The following is a 22,000-nucleotide window of genomic DNA, read 5'->3' as shown; positions in this document are numbered from 1 at the left end:
TGTGGATCATTGCTGTAATGCATGAAGTGTCGGTACCTCTCAATGTATCCACTCTGGTGACATCCTCTACAGATTGGTTGGCCCTGATGTTCGAACTAGTTTGTAGCCTGTCGGTCTGATTCTCGAGCGACGTCCCATTATGGATGATTCCTTGCACTGCTTTCCTGTCTTGTAATGGTGTGGTACTATGATGATTTTCCTGATTGGTTTGGTACTATAGCCAGCCCCATCACTCTGGTTCAGCCCCAATAACTGGAAGATGACCGATTTAAAGTCTGAGAAGTAGCTGCCTGGTTGCTGGCCTTCTGCAGCTGTGACTGGTTCGATTTACTTGCACTCCTTCTATGCAGAGGTCAATTAGAGTTTCATTGGCCTTTGCAACATCTCGAGAACCCAACGTCTGTATGGCCTTCATGGCTTCCTGTAGAGCTAGCATGAACTCCAATAGTTCTCACAGTTTTTGGAGTATTTGTTCTACATTTTTCTTTTCCTTATACTCCCACGCCTTTACATCATGATGAGGAGCAGGGCCTTTTTACTGCCCCATCAGTATTACCACTTTTTGTTCTTTGCTGAGAGGGTATAGGGGGAACATGGAAAGCATTTTGGGGACCCATATTTGCACATGTGCGTGGCTGCTGTGCGGATGCCTTCAGCGACTTGCACAGTCACCACATAATTCGCTGGAGGTGTGGGATTGTGGCAGGCAGGGGGCATTGGCACGGGTATGCCCAGCATTTCCTGGACATACCCATGAAACCGCTGGGCATCCCCATGCAAACCCAGGTTGGGGAGCTGCCTGTCAGGGGTGGACAGCTGACGTCACAGGATCTCAGCCACATTCTCAGATCAGACGACGCAAAGATAGGTCTGTCAAGACTGACATATTTGCGAACAGGAGAAAAATAATTAGATCAGGGCTTGACAAGTTTCTTTAAAATCTAAAAGCCAGGATGAAAATGTAGGAGCCAGACAAACTAAAACTTAGGGACAGTGTGCGCCAAAGGAGCGCACCAAAAATTTACACATGCCATAATGCCTATTACATATACCACATGCTGTAATACCCATTATACATTACTCCACACACGGTAATCCCTACTACATATAATACGACACGCTGTAATTACATATTGTGCCACATAAATTCTGCTTACCTGCATGATTGTTGCTATGGTTTCATGCTATATGTCAGGGGCTAACATGCTCTGCCAGGGGGGTTTACATGCTCTGCCAGGGGGGTTTATGTGCTCTGCAGGAGCTGGAGGTTCAGCAGAGCTGCAATGACACATCTGCGGCTTTCGGATACTGAGGCCACAGCTGTAGCACGTGGCAGGCCCCAGCGTCAGAGAGCAGAATGCTGCTCAGTCGGTGCTCCGTGATGCTGTGCGGGGGGCATGGAGGGTGACTGCGCTAGGCCTGCACCCAGTGCACTGGCGCTGGTCCCTTAGGAGGGGAAGAGTGGTGGGGGGGGGGTTCGGGCCCCACTACTGCTGACTTCCAACAGGCAGCAGGAGGGGGACGGGCATCGCTGGTCCTGCAGGGGGGGGTCGGGTCAGGCACCCTGCCCGCGCTGCTGACTTCCAGCCAGGAAGTGATGCTGCTGCTACTGACTTCCAGCAGGTGGGCTCAGTGCGCTGCTGCTGTTTCATTAGAAGGGAAAGGGGGGTTAGGAAATGCTGCCGCTGGCCTGCACGTGACCAGATTCTGCTTCCTCCCTCCCAAAGAATCTGGTCGCCAGGAAGCAGAATCTGGTCGCCATGGCGACCTGGTATTTGTCAAGCCCGGCAATAGATGGTAGGGCCTAATCTGGAAAATGGACTTACTACAACATATACCGGCAACGTAACGGTCCTTGCATCCATCTGTGTCACTGAACCTGCAACCTGATCTCCTCACCAACCCCATCTGCTTTCTTGTGAGGTGTACTGTAAGTGTGCGATGAGAAAGTGCTTTAATTAATTATTAACTTTAAACTGGTTTATTTAATAGGAAGTAGAGCATAACGCTCAGTTTTGGACTCTATGCCACTAATGAATGTGAGATGTTGGAATCTATATCCTAACAATTGTATATTTACATGTATCTATAAGAATATGTTTTATGAAATATCTAGTGTTATACACTAATTATAATATTTTAAGTGTTATTATTAAACTATAAATAGTTAATTTGCGCTCTTTTCTAAAACATCAACCACTGCCTCTCTAATCACCCTCTTCTATCCCCGAAACCCCTTCCCATCCTCCATTAGCCGCTGCCTCCTTGCCACTTTTTTTACCTTCTCATATTACCCACTGCCATCCATTGCCAACCTCTGCTCCTTCCTAGTCACTTCTGCCTCAACCTCTCTCCCAGCCTAACCACATCTCTGCCCCTAACACCAAACCCTCCCATCTCAGCCTAACGCCATCTCTCACCCTATGCCTAACCTTCCTGACACAGCCTAAGCCCATCTCTGCTCTTTATCACTCCTTCCTCAACCAACTTCATCTCTCTCCCTACTGCCTTACCCTCCCATCCCAGGAAATCAATTTGCTCCCCCTAGTGCCTAACCCTCCCATTCCAGCCTAAACCCCATCTCTGCCCCTAGTGCCTAACCCTCCCATTCCAGCCTAAACCCCATCTCTCCCCTGTGCCTAAACCTCTGGACACAGCCTAACCTCACGTCTCTCGCCCTAGTGCCTAAGCCTGCCATCCCAGCCTATCCCCATCTCTCTTTCTAGGGCCCAACCCTCCCAATCCCAAACTATCCTCATCTCTCCCCCTAGCACCTAACACTCACATTCCATCCTAACTCTATCTCTCCCCCTAGTGCCTAAATCTCCCACCCCAGCCTATAACCCTCCCACCCCTTAGTAGTAGTAGTAGTACGTTTATTTATAAGGCGCAGCAAAGTGTCCGCAGCGCCGTACATAGCAAACAAAAAACAAATGACAGGGTAACGTACAGGGTGTGTTGAAAAATACAGTATAAATAGGGGTATAGCTGGTAGAAATAAAATCAGCATCAGTTCGGAAGTAAGTGTCAAAATTGTCGAGGAGACTGAAGATGAAGTAGAGGAAGGGAAGAACAGGACAGGAGGACAGGTGAGGTAAAGAGGTAGGGTGAGTACCCTACTCATAAGAGTTAACATACTAAAAATAGGTGGGTGGACGAACGAAAAACAACAGGATAAGTAGGAACGGAGGGGAACAGAGGCAGGATAGGAGGATCAAAAGAGGTTAGGAGGAGGGATAGGCTAGTCGAAAAAAGTGGGTTTTGAGGGAGCGCTTGAAGGAGGTAAGGGAATCAGAAAGCCTGATGGGTGGCGGGAGGTTGTTCCAGTGCAGGGGGGCAGCGCGAGAGAAGTCTTGGACACGGGAGTGGGAGGAGGTGATTAGGTGAGAGGTCAGTCGGCGGTCAGCGATGGAGCCAAGAGGACGGGAGGGAGTGTGGATAGAGATCAGTGAAGAGAGGTAAGGAGCGGGGAGCGGTGGAGGAGGAGAGAGCCTTGTAGGTGGTGGTGAGGAGTTTAAAGAGAACTTGGAAAGGAATGGGGAGCCAGTGAAGAGATATTACCCACTGTCATCCATTACAAATCTCTGCTCCTTATCACTCCTTCCTCAACCAACTTCATCTCTCTCCCTACTGCCTTACCCTCCCATCCCAGGAAATCAATTTGCTCCCCCTAGTGCCTAACCCTCCCAATCTTAACCCATCTTTCCCCCTAGTGCAGGGCTGGGCAACACCGGCCCTCCAGATGTTGATGGACTACACATCCCAGCATGCCTTGCATAAGTTTCAGCATGGCCACATAGCAAAACTAATGTAAAGCATCCTGGGATGTGTAGTTTATCAACATCTGGAGGGCCGGTGTTGCCCAGCCCTGCCCTAGTGCCTAACCCCATCTCTCCCCCAATTGTCTCAAACCCTCATGCCAGTCTAACCCCATCTTCCCCTAGTGCCTAACCCTCCCATCTCAGCCTAACGCCATCTCTCACCCTAATGTCTAACCTTCCCGACCCAGCCTAAGCCCATCTCTCCCCCTAGAGCCTAACCCTCCCATTCCAGCCTAAACCCTATGTATCCCCTGTGCCTAACCCTCCCATCCCAGCCTATCCCTCCCATCCCAGCCTATCCCCATCTCTCGCCCTAGTGCCTAAGCCTCCCATCCGAGCCTATCCCCAGCTCTCCCCCTAGTGTCTAACCCTCCCGACACAGCCTAACCCCATCTCTTCCTTGATCGCCTCATCAACCATGCAAGTCTAACCCCATCTTCCCCTAGTGCCTAACTCTCCCATCCCAGCCTAACCCCATCTGTCCCCCTAGTGCCTAACCCTCCCTTCTCAGCCTAACCCAATCTCTCCCCCTAGCACCTAACCCTGCATCAAAAACTAGCCCCATCTCTCCCCTAGTAGCTAACCCTCCATCACAGCCTAACCTCACCTGTCAGCAACACACACTGCCGGATGTACAATAATGCTCTCAAACAGCATATTTGGAATTACATCAGGGCTTGACAAATCCCTAGCGCCAGTTTGCCACGGCGACCAGATTCAAATTCTGGCGACCAGATTTTTTTTGGGAGGAAGTAGAATCTGCTCATGGCCGGGTGCGCTTAACACCCGGGAAGAGCGTTGGACAACCCAGAGCAGGTCCACTGCAGTCTGCAGCGATTTCTGAACTTCAGCCGAAGCAGCCCGGCCACCCCTGCACAAGACCCAGCAGGCAGCAGCCTGGCTTCCCCCGCACAAGCCACAGAAGGTAGCAGCTTGGTCTCCCACACACACAGCCCCAGCAGGCAGCATCCCGGCCTCCCGCACACACAGCCGCAGCAGCCCAGCCACCCCCAGAGCCACAGCAGCTCCAGCTCCTCCTCCAGCTGCGAAGCCACCCTGTACCCGGCCAATGCCACCACTAACCCCCAGCTGCTGTTGGAGCAGGTAGACTTCCTTTCCCTGGTAAAAAGAAGCTGCTCAGCCAAAGCCCGGGGGCTGGAGGAAGAGACCCGACCTCTTCAATAGCACACCTCCGGGGGGCTCCTACAGTGTCACCCATAGCACAAGAATTTACCTCTTGCAGAGCACGTTAACCCTGGGCAGAAGCAGAATCTGATCATGTACCAGCGTTGGCCGCCCCTTGCACCCCCTCTTTACCTCCTAACAGTGCAGCAGCGCAGCCCGCCCCCCTTTACTAATAGCACTGCCGCGGCGCTGACAGCACTGCCCGCATCCCCCCTTTCCTAACAGCACAGCCGCGGCGCGGACAGTGCTGCTCGCCCCCCCTCTCCTAACAGCAAAGCCACAGGCAGTGCTACCTGTCCCCCCCCTCTCCTAGCAGTGTAGCGGCAGCACATCACCCCCCGCACATCCCCTCTCCCCAGCCAAGCGGAGGCTGGCTTCGGGAGCAGGGGATAATGTAGCAGCCAGGGAGCGGAAGCAATGGACCAGTAGCCGAACAGCACCTTCCCACCAATGCACTCACTCACTCTTCCCATCATGTCACGTCACACCGTCATCTCATTACATCTTGCCCCTTATCACAGCCTCTCCACCTCCTCACCCTCTCTATCGCTCCCCGTTGCCCCACCCCCTCTCACCTAGCCCCATCACCTTACTTATTCGCCCCATCACCTAACCCTGTATCTTGCCCCCCCCCTATTGCGCCGTTACCTCACCCCCATCAGCTTCCCCTCTCATCTCATCCCTCTCTCACCTCTACTCCACCCTGTCTCTTCTCTTTTTCGCTCTCTTCCAGTCCCATTTCTCTCTCCTGTACTCTCACCCAGTCTGTCACCATCTCTCTCCCCTAATGTCTCCCCCCATCCCCTCTCTCCTTTACTCTTCCGCATGCCCCCTCTCTTTCGCTCAACCCTCACTCACCCCCCTGCTTCTAGTTTCTATCCCCCCTCTCTCTTTCCTCCCTCTCTCTAACAGTCTCTCCCTGCCTCCCCTATTAGCAGGAGACTAGATTAGGGCAGGACACTATCTCAAAAGTATATGTGATGGGACCCAGGAAAAGCAGAGAAGGACCCCAACTTTTCAAAGTCAGTGGTACCCGGGACCCACACTTTTTCGCTGACTGCGATCAATGGACCTTCTCACCTCACTCCACCCCACCCTCTTTTGCCACACGTCACCTCACTCCCTCTCAAATCCCATCACTTCACACCCGCCTCTTCTGTCGTCCAGGCACATGAATCGCACTAAAGTACCCACTGACTGCTAACCACTGGCCAGGCTGGTCAATGTAGTCTCCCAAGATCTAGCTCCAGACAAGACTGCACTTCAGAGGGACGCCACCAGCAGCATCCACAAGGAGGGCAAAGGATGGCAATTACAATACCATACTCAACTGAGAATTTACAACAAACTGTAGAAGTATACTTACTACTACTACTAACAATTAACTCAGCATCAGCCTTCTTTTCCCAGCTTTGAGTTTGGCCATATAGAGTAAGGGTAAACGAATTTGGGTGTGGTATGTCCTCCCGATAGTTGGTATTCCGATGGTGATCACACTAATGTTGGAATCCAGTCTTCCAATACTGCGACAGTGGGACGAGTGCATATAAGCCCCCTGCATGCTCACTGCGCTCAAAACAGGTTCTATTCTCCATCTGGTTCTACCCCCACCAGGTAGAATAACCGGCCAGTCAGGATCCCCACAGACAGACTTTTACCAGTTGGGAATTCTGACGTCCGTCTATTGACCATCAGAAGCCGGACTGTCGGGAGGCCATCCGACCCCCAATTGGTTTAAGCTTACATTAGGCATGCAAACCTCCCAACATGACCCTCTCCAAGAGGGACACAATGCTCTGTTTCTGGACATCCATCTTAATGTATGATTGCTATCACCTGTATTGAGCAGGTTCATTGATTAGATAGATGTTTTACCACAGGTGATGGCAATTATTACTCAAGAGGGAAGTCCAGGACATACATTTGGGGGTTATTCTGGTTCACTTGCAAAGGCAAATTCCTTCTCAAATGGACAGAACCATGTACACTGCGGGTAGGGTAGATATAACATGTGCAGAGAGAATTAGATTTGGGTGGGGTTTTACTTCAAAGTGAGATCTATATTGCAGTGTAAAAATTAAGCAGTCAGTATTTACCCTGCACAGAAACAATAGAACACCCAAATCTAAATCTCTCTGCACATGTTTTTGTCCATTTGAGAAGGATTTGCAAGTGAACCAAAATAACACCCCAAGTGTACGTAACCTGCCTACTGTCTGCTTATTGGTGAAGGGAGGAGGACCCGTCATATAGGTGTTACTGAGTGAGCTGCTGTGTGCACAAATCTTACATATTATACACTAAGTGAACGTCACCTGCCTACTGTGTGCTTATTGGTGATGGGAGGAGGAACCGTCATACAGGTGTCACTGAGCCAGCTGCTGTGTGCGCACATCTTACATATTATACACTAAGTGCACGTCACCTGCCTACTGTGTGCTTATTGGTGATGGGAGGAGGAACCGTCATATAGGTATGTTACTGAGTGAGCTGCTGTGTGCACACATCTAACATATTATACACTAAGTGCACGTCACCTGCCTACTGTGTGCTTATTGGTGATGGGAGGAGAAACCGTCATATAGGTATGTTACTGAGCGAGCTGCTGTGTGCGCACATCTTACATATTATACACTAAGTGCACGTCACCTGCCTACTGTGTGCTTATTGGTGATGGGAGGAGAAACTTTCATATAGGTATGTTACTGAGCGAGCTGCTGTGTGCGCACATCTTACATATTATACACTAAGTGTACGTTACCTGCCTACTGTGTGCTTATTGGTGATGGGAGGAGGAACAGTCATATAGGTGTTACTGAGCGAGCTGCTGTTTGCGCACACCTTACATATTATACACTAAGTGTACGTCACCTGCCTACTGTGTGCTTATTGGTGTTGGGAGGAGCAGCCATCAGCAGCCATAGGTGTTACTGAGTGAGCTGCTGTGTGCACACATCTTACATATTATACACTAAGTGCACGTCACCTGCCTACTGTGTGCTTATTGGTGATGGGAGGAGGAACCGTCATATAGGTATGTTACTGAGCGAGCTGCTGTGTGTGCACATCTTACATATTATACACTAAGTGTACGTCACCTGCCTACTGTGTGCTTATTGGTGACGGGAGGTGGAACAGCCATATAGGTGTTACTGAGCGAGCTGCTGTGTGCGCACGTTACATATTATACACTAAGTGCACGTCACCTGCCTACTGTGTGCTTATTGGTGATGGGAGGAGGAACAGTCATATAGGAATGTTACTGAGCGAGCTGCTGTGTGCGCACATCTTACATATTATACACTAAGTGCACGTCACCTGCCTACTGTGTGCTTATTGGTGATGGGAGGAGGAACAGTCATATAGGTACGTTACTGAGCGAGCTGCTGTGTGCGCACATCTTACATATTATACACTAACTGTATGTCACCTGCCTACTGTGTGCTTATTGGACACCTGAGTGCCACATCCCCATTGCGACATGAAGGTTTCCCTAACTCAGACATCATCTCCTGAGCCCCTATAATACCCTAATGACCCAGAGCAGAGATTGGCAGAGCCATTATATGGGGAACAATATGGGCCTATGGGGAACGAGGCAGTGACCTCCTGATGGAGTTATCAATGGATGGAACAACATTCCAGTGGTTTCACCTCACGCTGCCAGTCTGTGCTCACTGCACTATGAGGCGCCTGTGTTATTACTTACAGTGCTGGCTGTGTCTGGGGGCAGATATTGGGCTATTACCCGCCCCCGTGTCCTGTCTCCTCCCACCCTCAGTACACATTACACGGTGCCCAGCACCAGGGTCCCCCCGGCCCACACACACACACAGCGGGACTCACCTCTCTCCCTCCCCGCCGCGCTGCCCGTGATCCCGCCGCTTCCTGTCTCTGGCTCCGTCCCCTGATCTGTGAGAGGTAATACAGCCGGGACAGGGGACACGCGGCACAGGGGAAGGGAATGGGCGGGGACACGCGGCACAAGGGAAGGGAATGGGCGGGGACACGTTGACGCTGGCGGTGTGTGCTGTAGTGCACGGTGTCAGCGTCATAGTGGATACACACCAGCATATGCCTGTGAGGCCCTGCTCCTAGTCTCCCCCTGGCGGCCCCCTGTGGTCACACACTGCACGTTATAGCCACAGGGAATCACTACAGGATCCTGCAGCATCGTCACAGAACAGGGAGATCAGCGCCGCAATCCCTGCCGCACAGTAATGACCCGGTGACGTCAGCAGCAGCTCCGGCGCCCAGTCTCCTCCCCTCTGCCGCGTGTTCCCGCCCATTCCCTTCCCCAGTGCCGCGTGTCCCCTGCCCCGGCTGCATTACCTCACAGATCTGGGGACGGAGCCAGAGACAGGAAGCGGCGGGATCACAGGCAGCGCGGCGGGGAGGGAGAGAGGTGAGTCCCGCTGTGTGTGTGTGGGGGGACCCTGGTGCTGGGCACCGTGTAATGTGTACTGAGGGTGGGAGGAGACAGGACACGGGGGCGGGTAATAGCCCAATATCTGCCCCCAGACACAGCCAGCACTAGTAATAACACCGGCGCCTCATAGTGCAGTGAGCACAGACTGGCAGCGTGAGGTGAAACCACTGGAATGTTCCATCCATTGATAACTCCATCAGGAGGTCACTGCCTCGTTCCCCATAGGCCCATATTGTTCCCCATATAATGGCTCTGCCAATCTCTGCTCTGGGTCATTAGGGTATTATAGGGGCTCAGGAGATGATGTCTGAATTAGGGAAACCTTCATGTGGCAACAGGGATGCGACACTCAGGTGTCCAATAAGCACACAGTAGGCAGGTGACGTGCACTTAGTGTATAATATGTAAGATGTGCGCACACAGCAGCTCGCTCAGTAACACCTATATGACTGTTCCTCCCATCACCAATAAGCACACGGTAGGCAGGTGAGGTGCACTTAGTGTATAATATGTAAGATGTGCGCAGACAGCAGCTCGTTCAGTAACATACCTGCAGTAGGAGCCCATCTCATCTATCTTCCTTAGGACATGGCTCAGGATGGCTAGCCTATTGTTCTCAGATACAATACATAGCACAATAGAGTAGAGGATTAGTAGTGTAATCCAATTACTCACTTAATCCTATTATAGAGATAGATGGCAGTGGCTCCATCTGTATATGATAATGCCTTATCCCTTCACCAATAAGAAAACAGTAGGCAGGTGACGTGCACTTGGTGGGTTATTCTGGTTCACTTGCAAAGGTATATTTTTCAGAAATGGGCAGAACCATGTGCACTGCAGGGGGCAGATGTAACCTGTGCAGAGAGATTTAGATTTGGGTGTTCTATTGTTTCTGTGCAGGGTAAATACTGACTGCTTCAGTTTTACACTGCAATATAGATCTCACTTTGAAGTAAAACCCCACCCAAATCTAATTCTCTCTGCACATGTTATATCTGCCCACCTGCAGTGCACATGGTTTTTTTCCATTTGAGATGGAATTTGCCTTTGCAAGTGAACCAGAATAACCCCCCACATAAGTAATTACCGCTTAAGTAATAATTGCCATCAGCTGTGGTAAAACACCTTTCTAATCAATGAACCTGCTCAATACAGGTGATAGCAATCATACATTAAGATGGAGGTCCAGAAACAGAGCATTGTGTCTCTCTTGGAGAGGGTCATGTTGGGAGGTTTGCATGCCTAACATAAGCTTAAATCAATTGGGTGTCGGATGGCCTCCTGACAGTTCGGATTCTGATGGTCAATAGACAGACGTCAGAATTCCCAACTGGTAAAAGCCTGTCTGTTGGGATCCTGACTGGCCGGTTATTCTACCTGGTGGGGGGTAGAACAGATGGAGAATAGAACCTGTGTCGAGCGCAGTGAGCATGCAGGGGGCTTATATGCACTTGCCCCACTGTCGCAGTATTGGCAGATGGGATTCCAACATTGGTGGGTTGACCATCGGAATCCCAGCTATCGGGAGGTCATACCACACCCAAATTCGTTTACCCTTACTCTATATGGCCAAACTCAAAGCTGGGAAAAGCAGGCTGATGCTGAGTTAATTGTTAGTAGTAGTAAGTATACTTCTACAGTTTGTTGTAAATTCTCAGTTGAGTATGGTATTGTAGCTGCCATCCTTTGCCCTCCTCGTGGATGCTGCTGGTGGCGTCCCTCTGAAGTGCAGTCTTGTCTGGAGCTAGATCCTGGGAGACTCCATTGACCAGCCTGGCCAGTGGTTAGCAGTCAGTGGGTCCTTTAGCGCGACTCTCAGCCTTTAAATAAATCAGCAGCATCCTCCATTTATGATCTGACGCCATGTACATAACCCAGGGCTCGACAGATTTCTTTAAAATCTTGGAGCCAGGATGAAAATGTAGAAGTCAGATAAACTAATAAAAGGGACCAAAAATGTACAGACGCCATAATACCCATTACATATACCACACGCCGTATTGTAATATGTATATGTAATGGGCATTATGGCGTGTGTAAATGTAATGTAATGTTACATTTACACGTGCCATAATGCCCATTACATCAGGAAGAAATGTGTTGGAGCCAGACAAGCTGAAGGCTGCCCATACATGGTGCCATGTGCCTGGGCGACAGAAGAGGCTGGGCGTGAGGTGATGGGGTTTGAGAGGGAGGGAGTGAGGTGACGTGTGGCAAAAGAGGGTGGAGTGAGGTGAGTGTGTCCAGTGAATTGCGGTCAGTGAAAAAGTGTGGGTCCCGGGGACCCCTGACTTTATAAAGTTAGGGTCCTTCTCTGCTTTTCCTGGGTCCCATCACATATACTTTTGTCTCTTGCACTAGTCTAGTCTCCTGCTAATAGGGGAGACAGGGAGAGACTGTTAGGGAGAGGGAGGAAAGAAACAGAGGGGAGAGAAACTAGAGGCAGGGGGGTGAGTGAGGGTTGAGCGGAAGAGAGTAAGGAGAGAGGGGAGATGGGGTTTAGGCTGGAGTGGGAGGGTTAGGCACTAGGGGGAGAGATGGGCTTAGGCCAGGGCTTGACAAATTTCTTTAAAATCTAGGAGGAAAATGTAGGAGCCAGATAAACTAATAATAGGGACAGTGCACGCCGTAATGACCATTACACCAACCATCGTAATGCTCATTACATATAATACCACATGCCGTAATTACATATTATGCCACATAAGTTCTGCTTATACCTACATGCTCGTTACTATGGGTTTCATGCTTGACGCCAGGGGTTAACATACTCATTTCCAATGGGGTTAAGATGCTCTGCCAGGGGTTAATATGCTTGTTGCTATGGGGTTACCATGTTCTGCCAGGGGTGGTTAACTTGCTCATTGCCAATGGGGTTAACATGCTGTGCCAGGGGTTAATATGCTTGTTGCTATGGGGTTACCATGTTCTGCCAGGGGTTAACCTGCTCCTTGCCAAGGGGTTAAACTGCTTGTTGCTATGCCATACACTGACAGCAGCTGGGGGTAAGTGGCAGCGGCGGTGTCCAGTTACACCCGGAGCTTCTGCTGCTGTTGTGTCTGGGGGAGGCCGGTCTCTGACAGTGGCAGCCGGGTACATATAGTGCATATCCACCCGGAGGAGGAGCTGCTGCTGCTTCTTTGTGCGGCAGACAGAGCTCTGATCTCGCCGGCAGCTGGGTACATGGGTGAACCAGCCGGAAGAGGAGCCGGAGCTGCTGCTGCTTCTGTGTGCAGGGGAGACCGGGCTCTGACTGCGCCGGCGGCCGGGTACATGGGTGAACCAGCCGGAGCTGCTGCATGCTGGGGAGGCCGGGCTGCTATGGCTGCAATACCGCAATGCCGGCTGTAGCGGACATATAGCCGCGCCATCCACCTGGCCATGACCAGATTCTGCTTTCTTCCCATAAAAATCTTGTTGCCAGGAAGCAGAATCTGGTCGCCTTGGCGACCTGGCGCCCGGGGTTTGTCGAGCCCTGGCTTAGGCTGTGTCAGTAAGGTTAGGCATTAGGGTGAGAGATAGCGTTAGGCTAAGATGGGACGGTTTGGTGTTAGGGGTAGAGATGTGGTTAGGCTGGGAGGGAGGTTGTGGCAGAAGTGACTAGGAAGGAGCAGAGGTTGGCAATGGATGGCAGTGGGTAATATGGGAAGGTAGAAAGTGGCAAGGAGGCAGCGGCTAATGGAGGATGGGAAGGGGTGACGGGGATGGAAGAGGGTGATTACAGGGAGGCAGTGGTTGAAAATAAAAAATGAAAAATTGAATACAGTAAAAAGAAATTAAAGTCTGTCAGTAGAGCGTGTACATGTGTGCATGTTTATGTATACATATATGTGTGATTTTAAGGTTGTGTCGTTTTTTATATATTTGCAATTGCCGATTTTGTGAATTAAATCCAGCTGTCTTGCATATGTGAAGTAAGACAGAAAGTGTAGCCATGCAAGTGCTAGTGATTGATTTGCCAAAGGAGACACACACCTGTGTATAACTAACTGATAGGTATAAAGCCTTCCCCCAACATGAACGCCTCATTCCTCAAATTGACAAAGCCACCTGAGTGCGGCAAAACGCGTCTTTGTGAGGAGCTATTCAGAAGTGCTTACAGCTGAGGACCGGCGGGGTACACTGACGGCATTGGACCGAGAAGAACTATCTGCCAATTGGCTTAATCCCACCCGCAGTAACCTGGTCCCCCCAGCTGACACACTTAGCCGGCAAAAGGACATCACCCGGCAGCCGCCACACACGGTGGTCTGACAGCGGCGCACACGAGCGCTAATCACCTGCTCCATATCCATTGGAGTACCGTACAGTCTGGCTGCAGCTAGATCCACTGGCCGGACAAAGAAAGTGTGGAAACTACACAAAGGTACTGTGACCTAGCATACACACTGAGCAATCTACAGGTTAGATGGATACAGAGGTTGCGTTGCTAATTAAAAGACTGATGTATCCTACTAAACAAAGTAACTATCATATTACCAGCATTAAGGAAAGGATTGATACTATAAACCCTGCTTGAAAGGACTTTCTCTAAGTATTACCCACACCACCAGTGAGTGTGATCTGCTGGAAATATTTGCCAAATTTCAACGCCCCACTTGTTTAAAAAGGAACTGGTAACTATAGTTACAACCTTATGAACTTGCATTTAAATGGCTTTTTAAAATAATTGTGGTTTTGTGCATGCATGCATTATCGTCTTATTGTTTATTGATCTATATGTTTTTATGTTTTTTTGCGGTATTTGTTAATAAATTGTTTTAAGTGTACAGAAGGCGCCTACTGTTTTTTTTCCTCTAGGCAGTGGTTGATGTTCTAGAAAAGAATAGAAAAGCGAGCAAATTAACTATTCATAGTTTAATAATAACACTTAAAATATTATACTTGGTGTATAACACTAGATATTTCATAAAACATTCTTATAGATACATGTAAATATACAATTGTTAGGATGTAGATTCCAACATCTCACATTAGTTAGTGGCATAGAGTCCAAAACTGAGCGTTATGCTCTATTTCCTATTAAATAAACCAGTTTAAAGTCAATAATTAATTAAAGCACTTTCTCATCGCACACTTACAGTACACCTCACAAGAATGCAGATGGGGTTGGTGAGGAGATCAGATTGCAGGGTCAGTGACACAGATGGATGCAAGGACCGTTATGTAGCCGGTATATGTTGTAGGAAGTCCATCTTCCGGATTAGGCCCTAACATCTATTGCAGGGCTTGACAAATACCAGGTTGCCATGGCGACCAGATTCTGCTTCCTGGCGACCAGATTCTTTTGGAGGGAGGAAGCAGAATCTGGTCATGTGCAGGCCAGTGGCAGCGTTTCCTAACCCCCCTTTAACCAATAACAGAATTATTCAACCAGTCACTAGCTACTGGAGTAATTCCAGAGGACTGGAAAACAGCGAATGTAGTCCCACTGCACAAAAGTGGAAGCAAAGAAGAGGTAAGCAACTATCGACCAGTGAGCCTTACATCAGTAGTAGGGAAATTGATGGAAACACTCTTAAAAGAAAGAGTTGTAGAATATCTCAAAACCAGCAATTTACAGGATCCAAAACAGCATAGGTTTACTGGGGGAAGATCATGTCAAACAAATCTTATTGACTTTTTTGACTGGGTGACTAAAGCAATAGATCAAGGTGGGGCTGTAGATGTAGCTTATCTAGACTTTAGTAAGGCTTTTGACACTGTCCCACATCGCAGACTGTTAAATAAACTTGAAAGCTTGGGCTTGGATTCTAAGATAGTTGAATGGATAAGAGCATGGTTGCAGGACAGAAAACAGAGAGTTGTAGTAAACGGAGTAAAGTCAAAGGAGGGAAAGGTTACAAGTGATCTGTACTTGGACCAGTGCTTTTTAATATCTTTATTGGTGATATTGCAAATGGAATTGAGGGTAAAATGTGCCTTTTTGCAGATGACACAAAGGTATGCAACAGGGTAGACACACCAGGAGGGGTAAAACAAATGATTGATGATCTAGGTAGATTAGAGGAATGGTCAAGAGCATGGCAACTACAGTTTAATGCCAAAAAATGCAAAATCATGCACTTGGGTTGCAAAAATCCAAAGACTAAATATAGTATAAATGGCACTATAATGGAAACTACTGAGGAAGAGAGGGATCTAGGTGTCACTATTTCAGGGGACTTAAAGGCAGGTAGGCAATGTAACAAAGCAATGAAGAAGGCAAGTCAGATGCTTGGTTGCATAGGGAGAGGTATCAGCAGTAGAAAGAAAGAAGTAATAATGCCACTGTATAGGTCATTGGTACGACCTCATCTAGAGTATTGTGTTCAGTTCTGGAGGCCATATCTCCAGAAGGATATAAATACATTAGAGACTGTACAAAGAAGGGCAACTAAAATGGTGCATGGCCTACATCACAAAACGTACCAGGAAAGACTAAAAGATCTTAATATGTATACTTTAGAGCAGAGAAGGGAAAGGGGGGACATGATAGAAACTTTCAAATATATCAAGGGTTTTAACAAGGTACAGGTGGGAGACATTCTTCACAGGAAGAGGAGCAGCAGAACACGAGGACATGCACTGAAACTAGAGGGAGGAAGATTCAGGGGAAATTTGAGGAAGAATTACTTCACAGAAAGAGTAGTTGATAAGTGGAATAGCCTCCCATCAGAGGTGGTAGAGGCAAATACAGTAGTACAATTTAAACATGCTTGGGATAGGCATATTGATATCCTTACAAAAAAATAAGGATCAAATATGGTTTGAGGTAACATGTTTAAAAAAGGGGCAGACTAGATGGGCCAAGTGGTTCTTTTTTTTTTTTTTTTTTTATATATTTATTAGATTTTTTCATACATTACATAGTGAGACGGTTAAACATCCAATTTGTCATGTGTTTCAAAGTTTCAGTGGTCACGATTAACATGTTCAGAGATTTCAACAAGAAATAGAAAATTCCAACAAATGGAAAACGTACAGTTGGGGTGTATAGTGCAATACAATACTCAGATCCCTTATAAGCGAGGGGGATAAATTATCCCGGTCTGGTGTTACTTCATAACTTTCCCTGAAGGTGTCAGGGTGAATCTGGCTTTAATATCGCCGAGCAAATGTACGTTCAGAATACATAACATAACAATCCGATGATAACCATAAAATATAAACAAGTGTAAGTGAATGTAAACGAATTGGGGGGGGGGGAGGGGGGTGGAAAGATCAGGGAAGAGTAGGTGGGGGGGGGGGTGTCCGTCCTTGAGTCACTCATACTTTATTCTCTGGTGCCTGCACCAGTGCCAATGTGAGTCAAGGTGTCCAGAAGTCAATTTGGGAGTCTGAATAGGAATTCTTTCTGTCTCAGTTGTATGTGTACATATATATAACTAATTGTTATATCTGGGGATCTTGGGTTTCAGGAATGGGTATCCTCTTCTTCTAGTACCAGGGGGCCCCATCTCGCCACAAAGCTGGTGTATCTGGCCGAGTGTACCTTACATCAAATTTATCGTAATTGGGCCAAGTGGTTCTTATCTGCCGTCAAATTCTATGTTTCTATGTTTTCCTTCTAATGAAACAGCAGCAGCGCACTGAGCCCACCTGCTGGAAGTCAGTAGCCGCAGCATCACAGGCAGCTAAAAAACCCCTCCTGGCTGGAAGTCAGCAGTGCGGGCAGGGTGCCTGACCCGACTCCCCCCTCCTATGGAACCAGTGGCAGCAAACTGAGCGGTGCCCATCCACCCCCCATCTGCTGGAAGTCATTAGCTTGGGCAGGGTGCCTGACCCAACCCCGTCCCCCTCCTGCTGCCTGCTGGAAGTCAACAGTAGTGGGGCCCAACCCCCCCTCTTCCCCTCCTAAGGGACCAGCGGCAGCGCACTGAGCGCTAGCAGCAGTGCGCGACCCCTGGGCAGCACACTGGGTGCAGGCAGCAGCGCAGACGCCCCCCTTCCCTCCACGCACAGCATAACGGAGCACCTACTGAGCAGCGTTCTGCTCTCCGACGCTGGGGCCTGCCACGTGCTACAGCTGTGGCCTCAGTATCCGGAAGCTGCAGATGTGTCAGGGCAGCTCTGCTGAACCTCCAGCTCCTGCAGAGCATGTGATCCCCTGGTAGAGCAAGTAACCCCATTGGCAGAACATGTAACCCCACTGGCAGAGCATGTTAGCCCCTAGCATTTAGCATGAAACCCATAGCAACAAGCATGCAGGTAAGTAATATTTTTGTGGCATAATATGTAATTCCAGCATGTCGTATTATATGTAGTAGGGATTACTGTGTGTGGATTAATGTGTAATGGGCATTACAGCATGTGGTATATGTAATAGGCATTACATCAGTCTTGACATGCCTATCTTTGTGCTGTCTGATCTGAGAATGTGGCTGAGATCCTGTGATGTCAGCTGTCCACCCCCGACAGGCAGCTCCCCACCTGGGTTTGCATGGGGATGCCCAGCTGTTTCATGGGTACGTCCAGGAAATGCTGGGCATACCCGTGCCAACGCCCCCTGCCTGCCACAATCCCACACCTCCAGTGAATGATGTGGTGACTGTGCAAATATGCACATGTGCAGACTGCAAACATGGGTCACCAAAATGCTTTGTATGTTCCGTCTATACTCTCTCAGCGAAGAACAAAAAGTGAAGATACTGATGGGGCAGTAAAAAGGCCCTGCTCCTCCTCATGATGTAAAGGCAGGGGTGTATAAGGAAAAGAAAAATGTAGAACAAATACTCCAAAAACTGTGAGAACTATTTGTCTCTAATACTGTAGCGGAGCTATAGAACCGCCTGTATCACTGCGGGAATTCCTGCTAGGTCTACAGGAAGCCATGAAGGCCATACAGACATTGGGTTCTCCAATGAAACTGTAATTGGCCTCTTCATAGAAGGAGTGCAAGGAAATCATACCAATCACAGCTGCAAAAGTGGAAAGGCCAGCAACCAGGCAGCTACTTCTCAGACTTTAAATCGTCCGTCTTCCAGTTATTGGGGCTGAACCAGAGTGATGGGGCTGACTATAGTACCAAACCAAGGAGGAAAATCATCAGAGTACCACACCTTACAAGACAGGAAAGCAGTGCAAGGAATCGTCCATGATGGGAGGTCACTCGAGAATCAGGCCGACAGGCTACATACTAGTTCGAACATCAGGGCCAACCAATCTGTAGAGGATGTCACCAGAGTGGACACATTGCTGGAAATAGGATCAGCACAGCCAGAGGGGAAGAAGACTACAGGAAGTTAATGGAGAGACTGGTAGGCTTAACAACAATCCTCCCTGACCACCAGAACCTGAAGTCCCAAAGCAAAGGAAACTGTTGGAAACAAGTGAGAGACCAGTTGTAAAAGGTCAGAATGAGACAGTGCAGCATTGCCTTCAAAATGTCATTAGACCACAACGTTCTCACGAGGCAAAGTGTGACCGTATACAAAGAGTGGAAGATGCAGATTCCAGTGCAGCAAACTTCAGGCAAACAGATGCAGGTGCGATCGAAATGAGAAAGGGGCGGTGAAGTAGTGGTCCACATGACTGAGGCATAGAGATTGGGTCCCTTGGAACCCAAAAGCCCAGAGTCCGTTATGCCAATGCCTGAACCTAATGTCCCTGCAGAAACCCCAAATGAATCTAAGAAGGCTGAAGAGAAGCCTGGCACAGATCAGGATTACATGACAATAACGGGAAGCGTTTGAATTTAGGATACAGAAGGCTTTACAAAGGTCCAGAAGATGTAATAGTTTTATCACATGCTCATTGTAGACCTCATGCTGTGATCCATCCATGTGCACCTTCGAAGAACCTGTACTGCAGAGGGAAAGGAGTCCTGTGGTGGTGGGATGGGAGCCCCGGGGAAATGCCCTTGTACCCTGCTCTTGGGATACCGCTTTAAGATGTTTGTGTGGACTACAATGGCTGCCTATGAGACTAGATGGAGTGCTGCAGGGGTTAATTCCCTGGATTGGTTTCTCGGTAACAGCCCTACTAAGGAACTCAGACCGGTATAGCACTAGGAGTGGGAAATTGTTTTGGTGCATTTGGGCAGAGGGGGCTGGCAGAGGTCAGGAGAGAGGAAAAGGTGAAGATGTCCTGAAAAGGAAAAGCCCTTCAGGACCTCTTAATTCTAGCAGCAGAGACAGACTGTTCAAGGAGGTTTTGTTTAGTCACAGCACTCTCCATTGGAAGCCTGTGTTGTACATTGCAAATAACTGCTCCATAGCACCACCTGTTGGAGGCGTATGTGTTACACTATAAGTGCTTGTTTAATAATACCAATTTGGATTACATATACTGTGCACAGTTTTGCTTCATTTCATGGTTTCATTTGAAAGACGCTAACTGGCACATGACTGATGTAACATCACCTTGTGGACAGTCCAGATATTACAGCCTTTTACTGACAGTGCTGCTTGTCTTAATATATTGGATTTTGATGTTTATATTTGAATGTTTGCCTTTATGCAAGTAGTTGATAGTAAGATGTATATACCTTTGCAGTTACTGTTATTGAGTCCACAATAATAACTGTGCATTGTGTTAATGCTTATTGCATATAATTGACCTTAACCATATTTGGTTTACAGCGGTGTTTTGTGGTTTCCTGCATAACATTGTCACTGTCACTTTGAGTGTTATCCCTATGTATGGGGAGTGTTGCTTCGGGTGTTTCTTTCTGCCACAAGTTCCCATAAGTAAGATGTTTCTAGAGACATTGGTTCAAGCCTTCTTTAAACACAGGTGCAAAACTGCACCATCATTGGGGTTACATCACCGGGTGTGGTACAGGGGCCCGACGTCTGGATCCTGACTGTCCGGACAGCATGGTGAGCGCTCGCTGCACTTGCCACGCTGCGGGCATGGTGGTTCGCTACGCTCACCACCTATTCTATTCTCCCTCTATGGAAGTCGTGGACCCCCATGAGGGAAAATAACAGGTGGACGTCGGGAACCCGACTGTCTGGACTCTGTCCGGCACCAGCATCACCCATGTCTGCATGTACATAAGGGAGCCATAAGTGCAGGATCAATAGCACTTGTTACTCTGTGGTCAGTACAGAGGGTCAGTAATGCTCAGAGGATGAGGGTTATACAGTAGTCATAGAAACATTAATAGGCCGTGTGTACTATATACATATTGATATTTGCTGTAGGAGGATAGAGGGCTCCATGCTGTGTGTCTGACTGCAAATAGTCCCAGCACTTTGGCAACATACACGGATATAAAAACAATGGTCAGCGACCGATATTTGTTGTATATAGCAATATATAATATTCCATACACAATAACTCTGACATCACAGTTGAACTATGTTAACCTTTTACTTTTTACATTTCTTACAGGATGATTATACAGAATCCTTCTCAAAGGGATATTGTTCTCTGATTCAGCCAGCTAAAGTCCTAATTTCTTCTTACACCTGGAGGATTAACCTAAGGGGCTATTTTCTGCATAGAAGAAACATTTAAATTAAATTATTTCTTATCTCGTACATGATGAGTCACACAGGAGAGAGACCACATGTGTGCTCTGATTGTGGCAAAGGCTTTACATTTAAATCAAAGCTTCTGGTACATCAGAGGAGTCACACAGGAGCGAAGCCATATAAATGCTCTAAATGCAGCAAATGTTTTTCCTGTAAGTCAGATCTTGTAAAACATCAGAGGATTCATACAGGAGAGAGACCACATGTGTGCTCTGAGTGTGACAAAGGCTTTACATTTAAATCACAGCTTCTGGTACATCAGAGGAGTCACACCGGGGAGAAGCCATATAGATGTTCTGAATGCAGCAAATGTTTTCCCCAAAAGTCACATCTTGTCCAACATCAGAGGATTCACACAGGAGAGAAACCATATGAATGCTCTGAATGTAGCAAATGTTTTTCCTCTAAATCACAGCTTGATGTACATCAGAGGAGTCACACCGGAGAGAAACCATATAAATGTTCTGAATGCAGCAAATGTTTTCCCCGTAAGTCACATCTTGTCCTACATCAAATGAATCACACGGGAGAGAAACCATATAAATGTTCTGAATGCAGCAAATGTTTTTCATCTAAGTCACATCTTATCCAACATCAGATGAGTCACACGGGAGAGAAACCATATAAATGTTCTGAATGCAGTAAATGTTTTCCCTGTAAGTCAGATCTTGTCCGACATCAGAGGATTCACACAGGAGAGAAACCATATAAATGTTCTGAATGCAATAAATGTTTTCCCTGTAAGTCAGATCTTGTCCGACATCAGAGGAGTCACACAGGAGAGAAGCCATATAAATGTTCTGAATGCAGAAAATGTTTTTCCCAGAGGTCACCACTTGATAGACATCAGAGGAGTCACATAGGAGAGAAACCATATAAATGTTCTGAATGCAGTAAATGTTTTCCCTGTAAGTCACATCTTGTCCGACATCAGAGGAGTCACACAGGAGAGACTATATAAATGTTCTGAATGCAAAAATTGTTTTTCCCAAAGGCTACAACTGGTTACTCCTCAAATGACAGAATGCACAGTTGAGTTACATAATTATGATCACCTCCTACATTTGACTGCAGCTAGGGATGCCAATATTGGGGCATTT

The 22,000-nt window shown here is 48.0% G+C and overlaps 2 protein-coding genes across 4 annotated transcripts in view; one reads left to right on the top strand and one right to left on the bottom strand.

Moving 5' to 3' along the window:
* Positions 1-9,137, bottom strand: part of ZNF397 (zinc finger protein 397) — a 27,668-nt gene extending 18,531 nt beyond the window's left edge. For 2 of the 3 annotated variants that reach the window (XM_083185582.1, XM_083185581.1), the window contains exon 1: positions 8,853-9,137. The gene's annotated coding sequence lies outside the window, so the exon portion shown is untranslated. Of the gene's footprint in view, positions 1-8,715; positions 8,822-8,852 lie in introns of those variants that run through there. The other variant, XM_083185583.1, reaches the window with a different exon arrangement.
* On the top strand, positions 9,049-22,000 carry LOC146075896 (uncharacterized). The gene is made up of 2 exons (XM_083185580.1): positions 9,049-9,411; positions 20,758-22,000. The coding sequence occupies exon 2, from the start codon at positions 20,908-20,910 to the stop codon at positions 21,859-21,861; it is 954 nt and encodes a 317-aa protein (XP_083041706.1). The 5' UTR covers positions 9,049-9,411; positions 20,758-20,907; the 3' UTR covers positions 21,862-22,000.

Source organism: Crinia signifera, chromosome 4 (genome assembly GCF_055691185.1).
Source record: "Crinia signifera chromosome 4, ASM5569118v1, whole genome shotgun sequence".
NCBI lineage: Eukaryota > Metazoa > Chordata > Amphibia > Anura > Myobatrachidae > Crinia > Crinia signifera.
The sequence above is the reverse complement of the archived record's forward strand: the minus strand, read 5'-3'. Positions and strand labels throughout refer to the sequence as shown.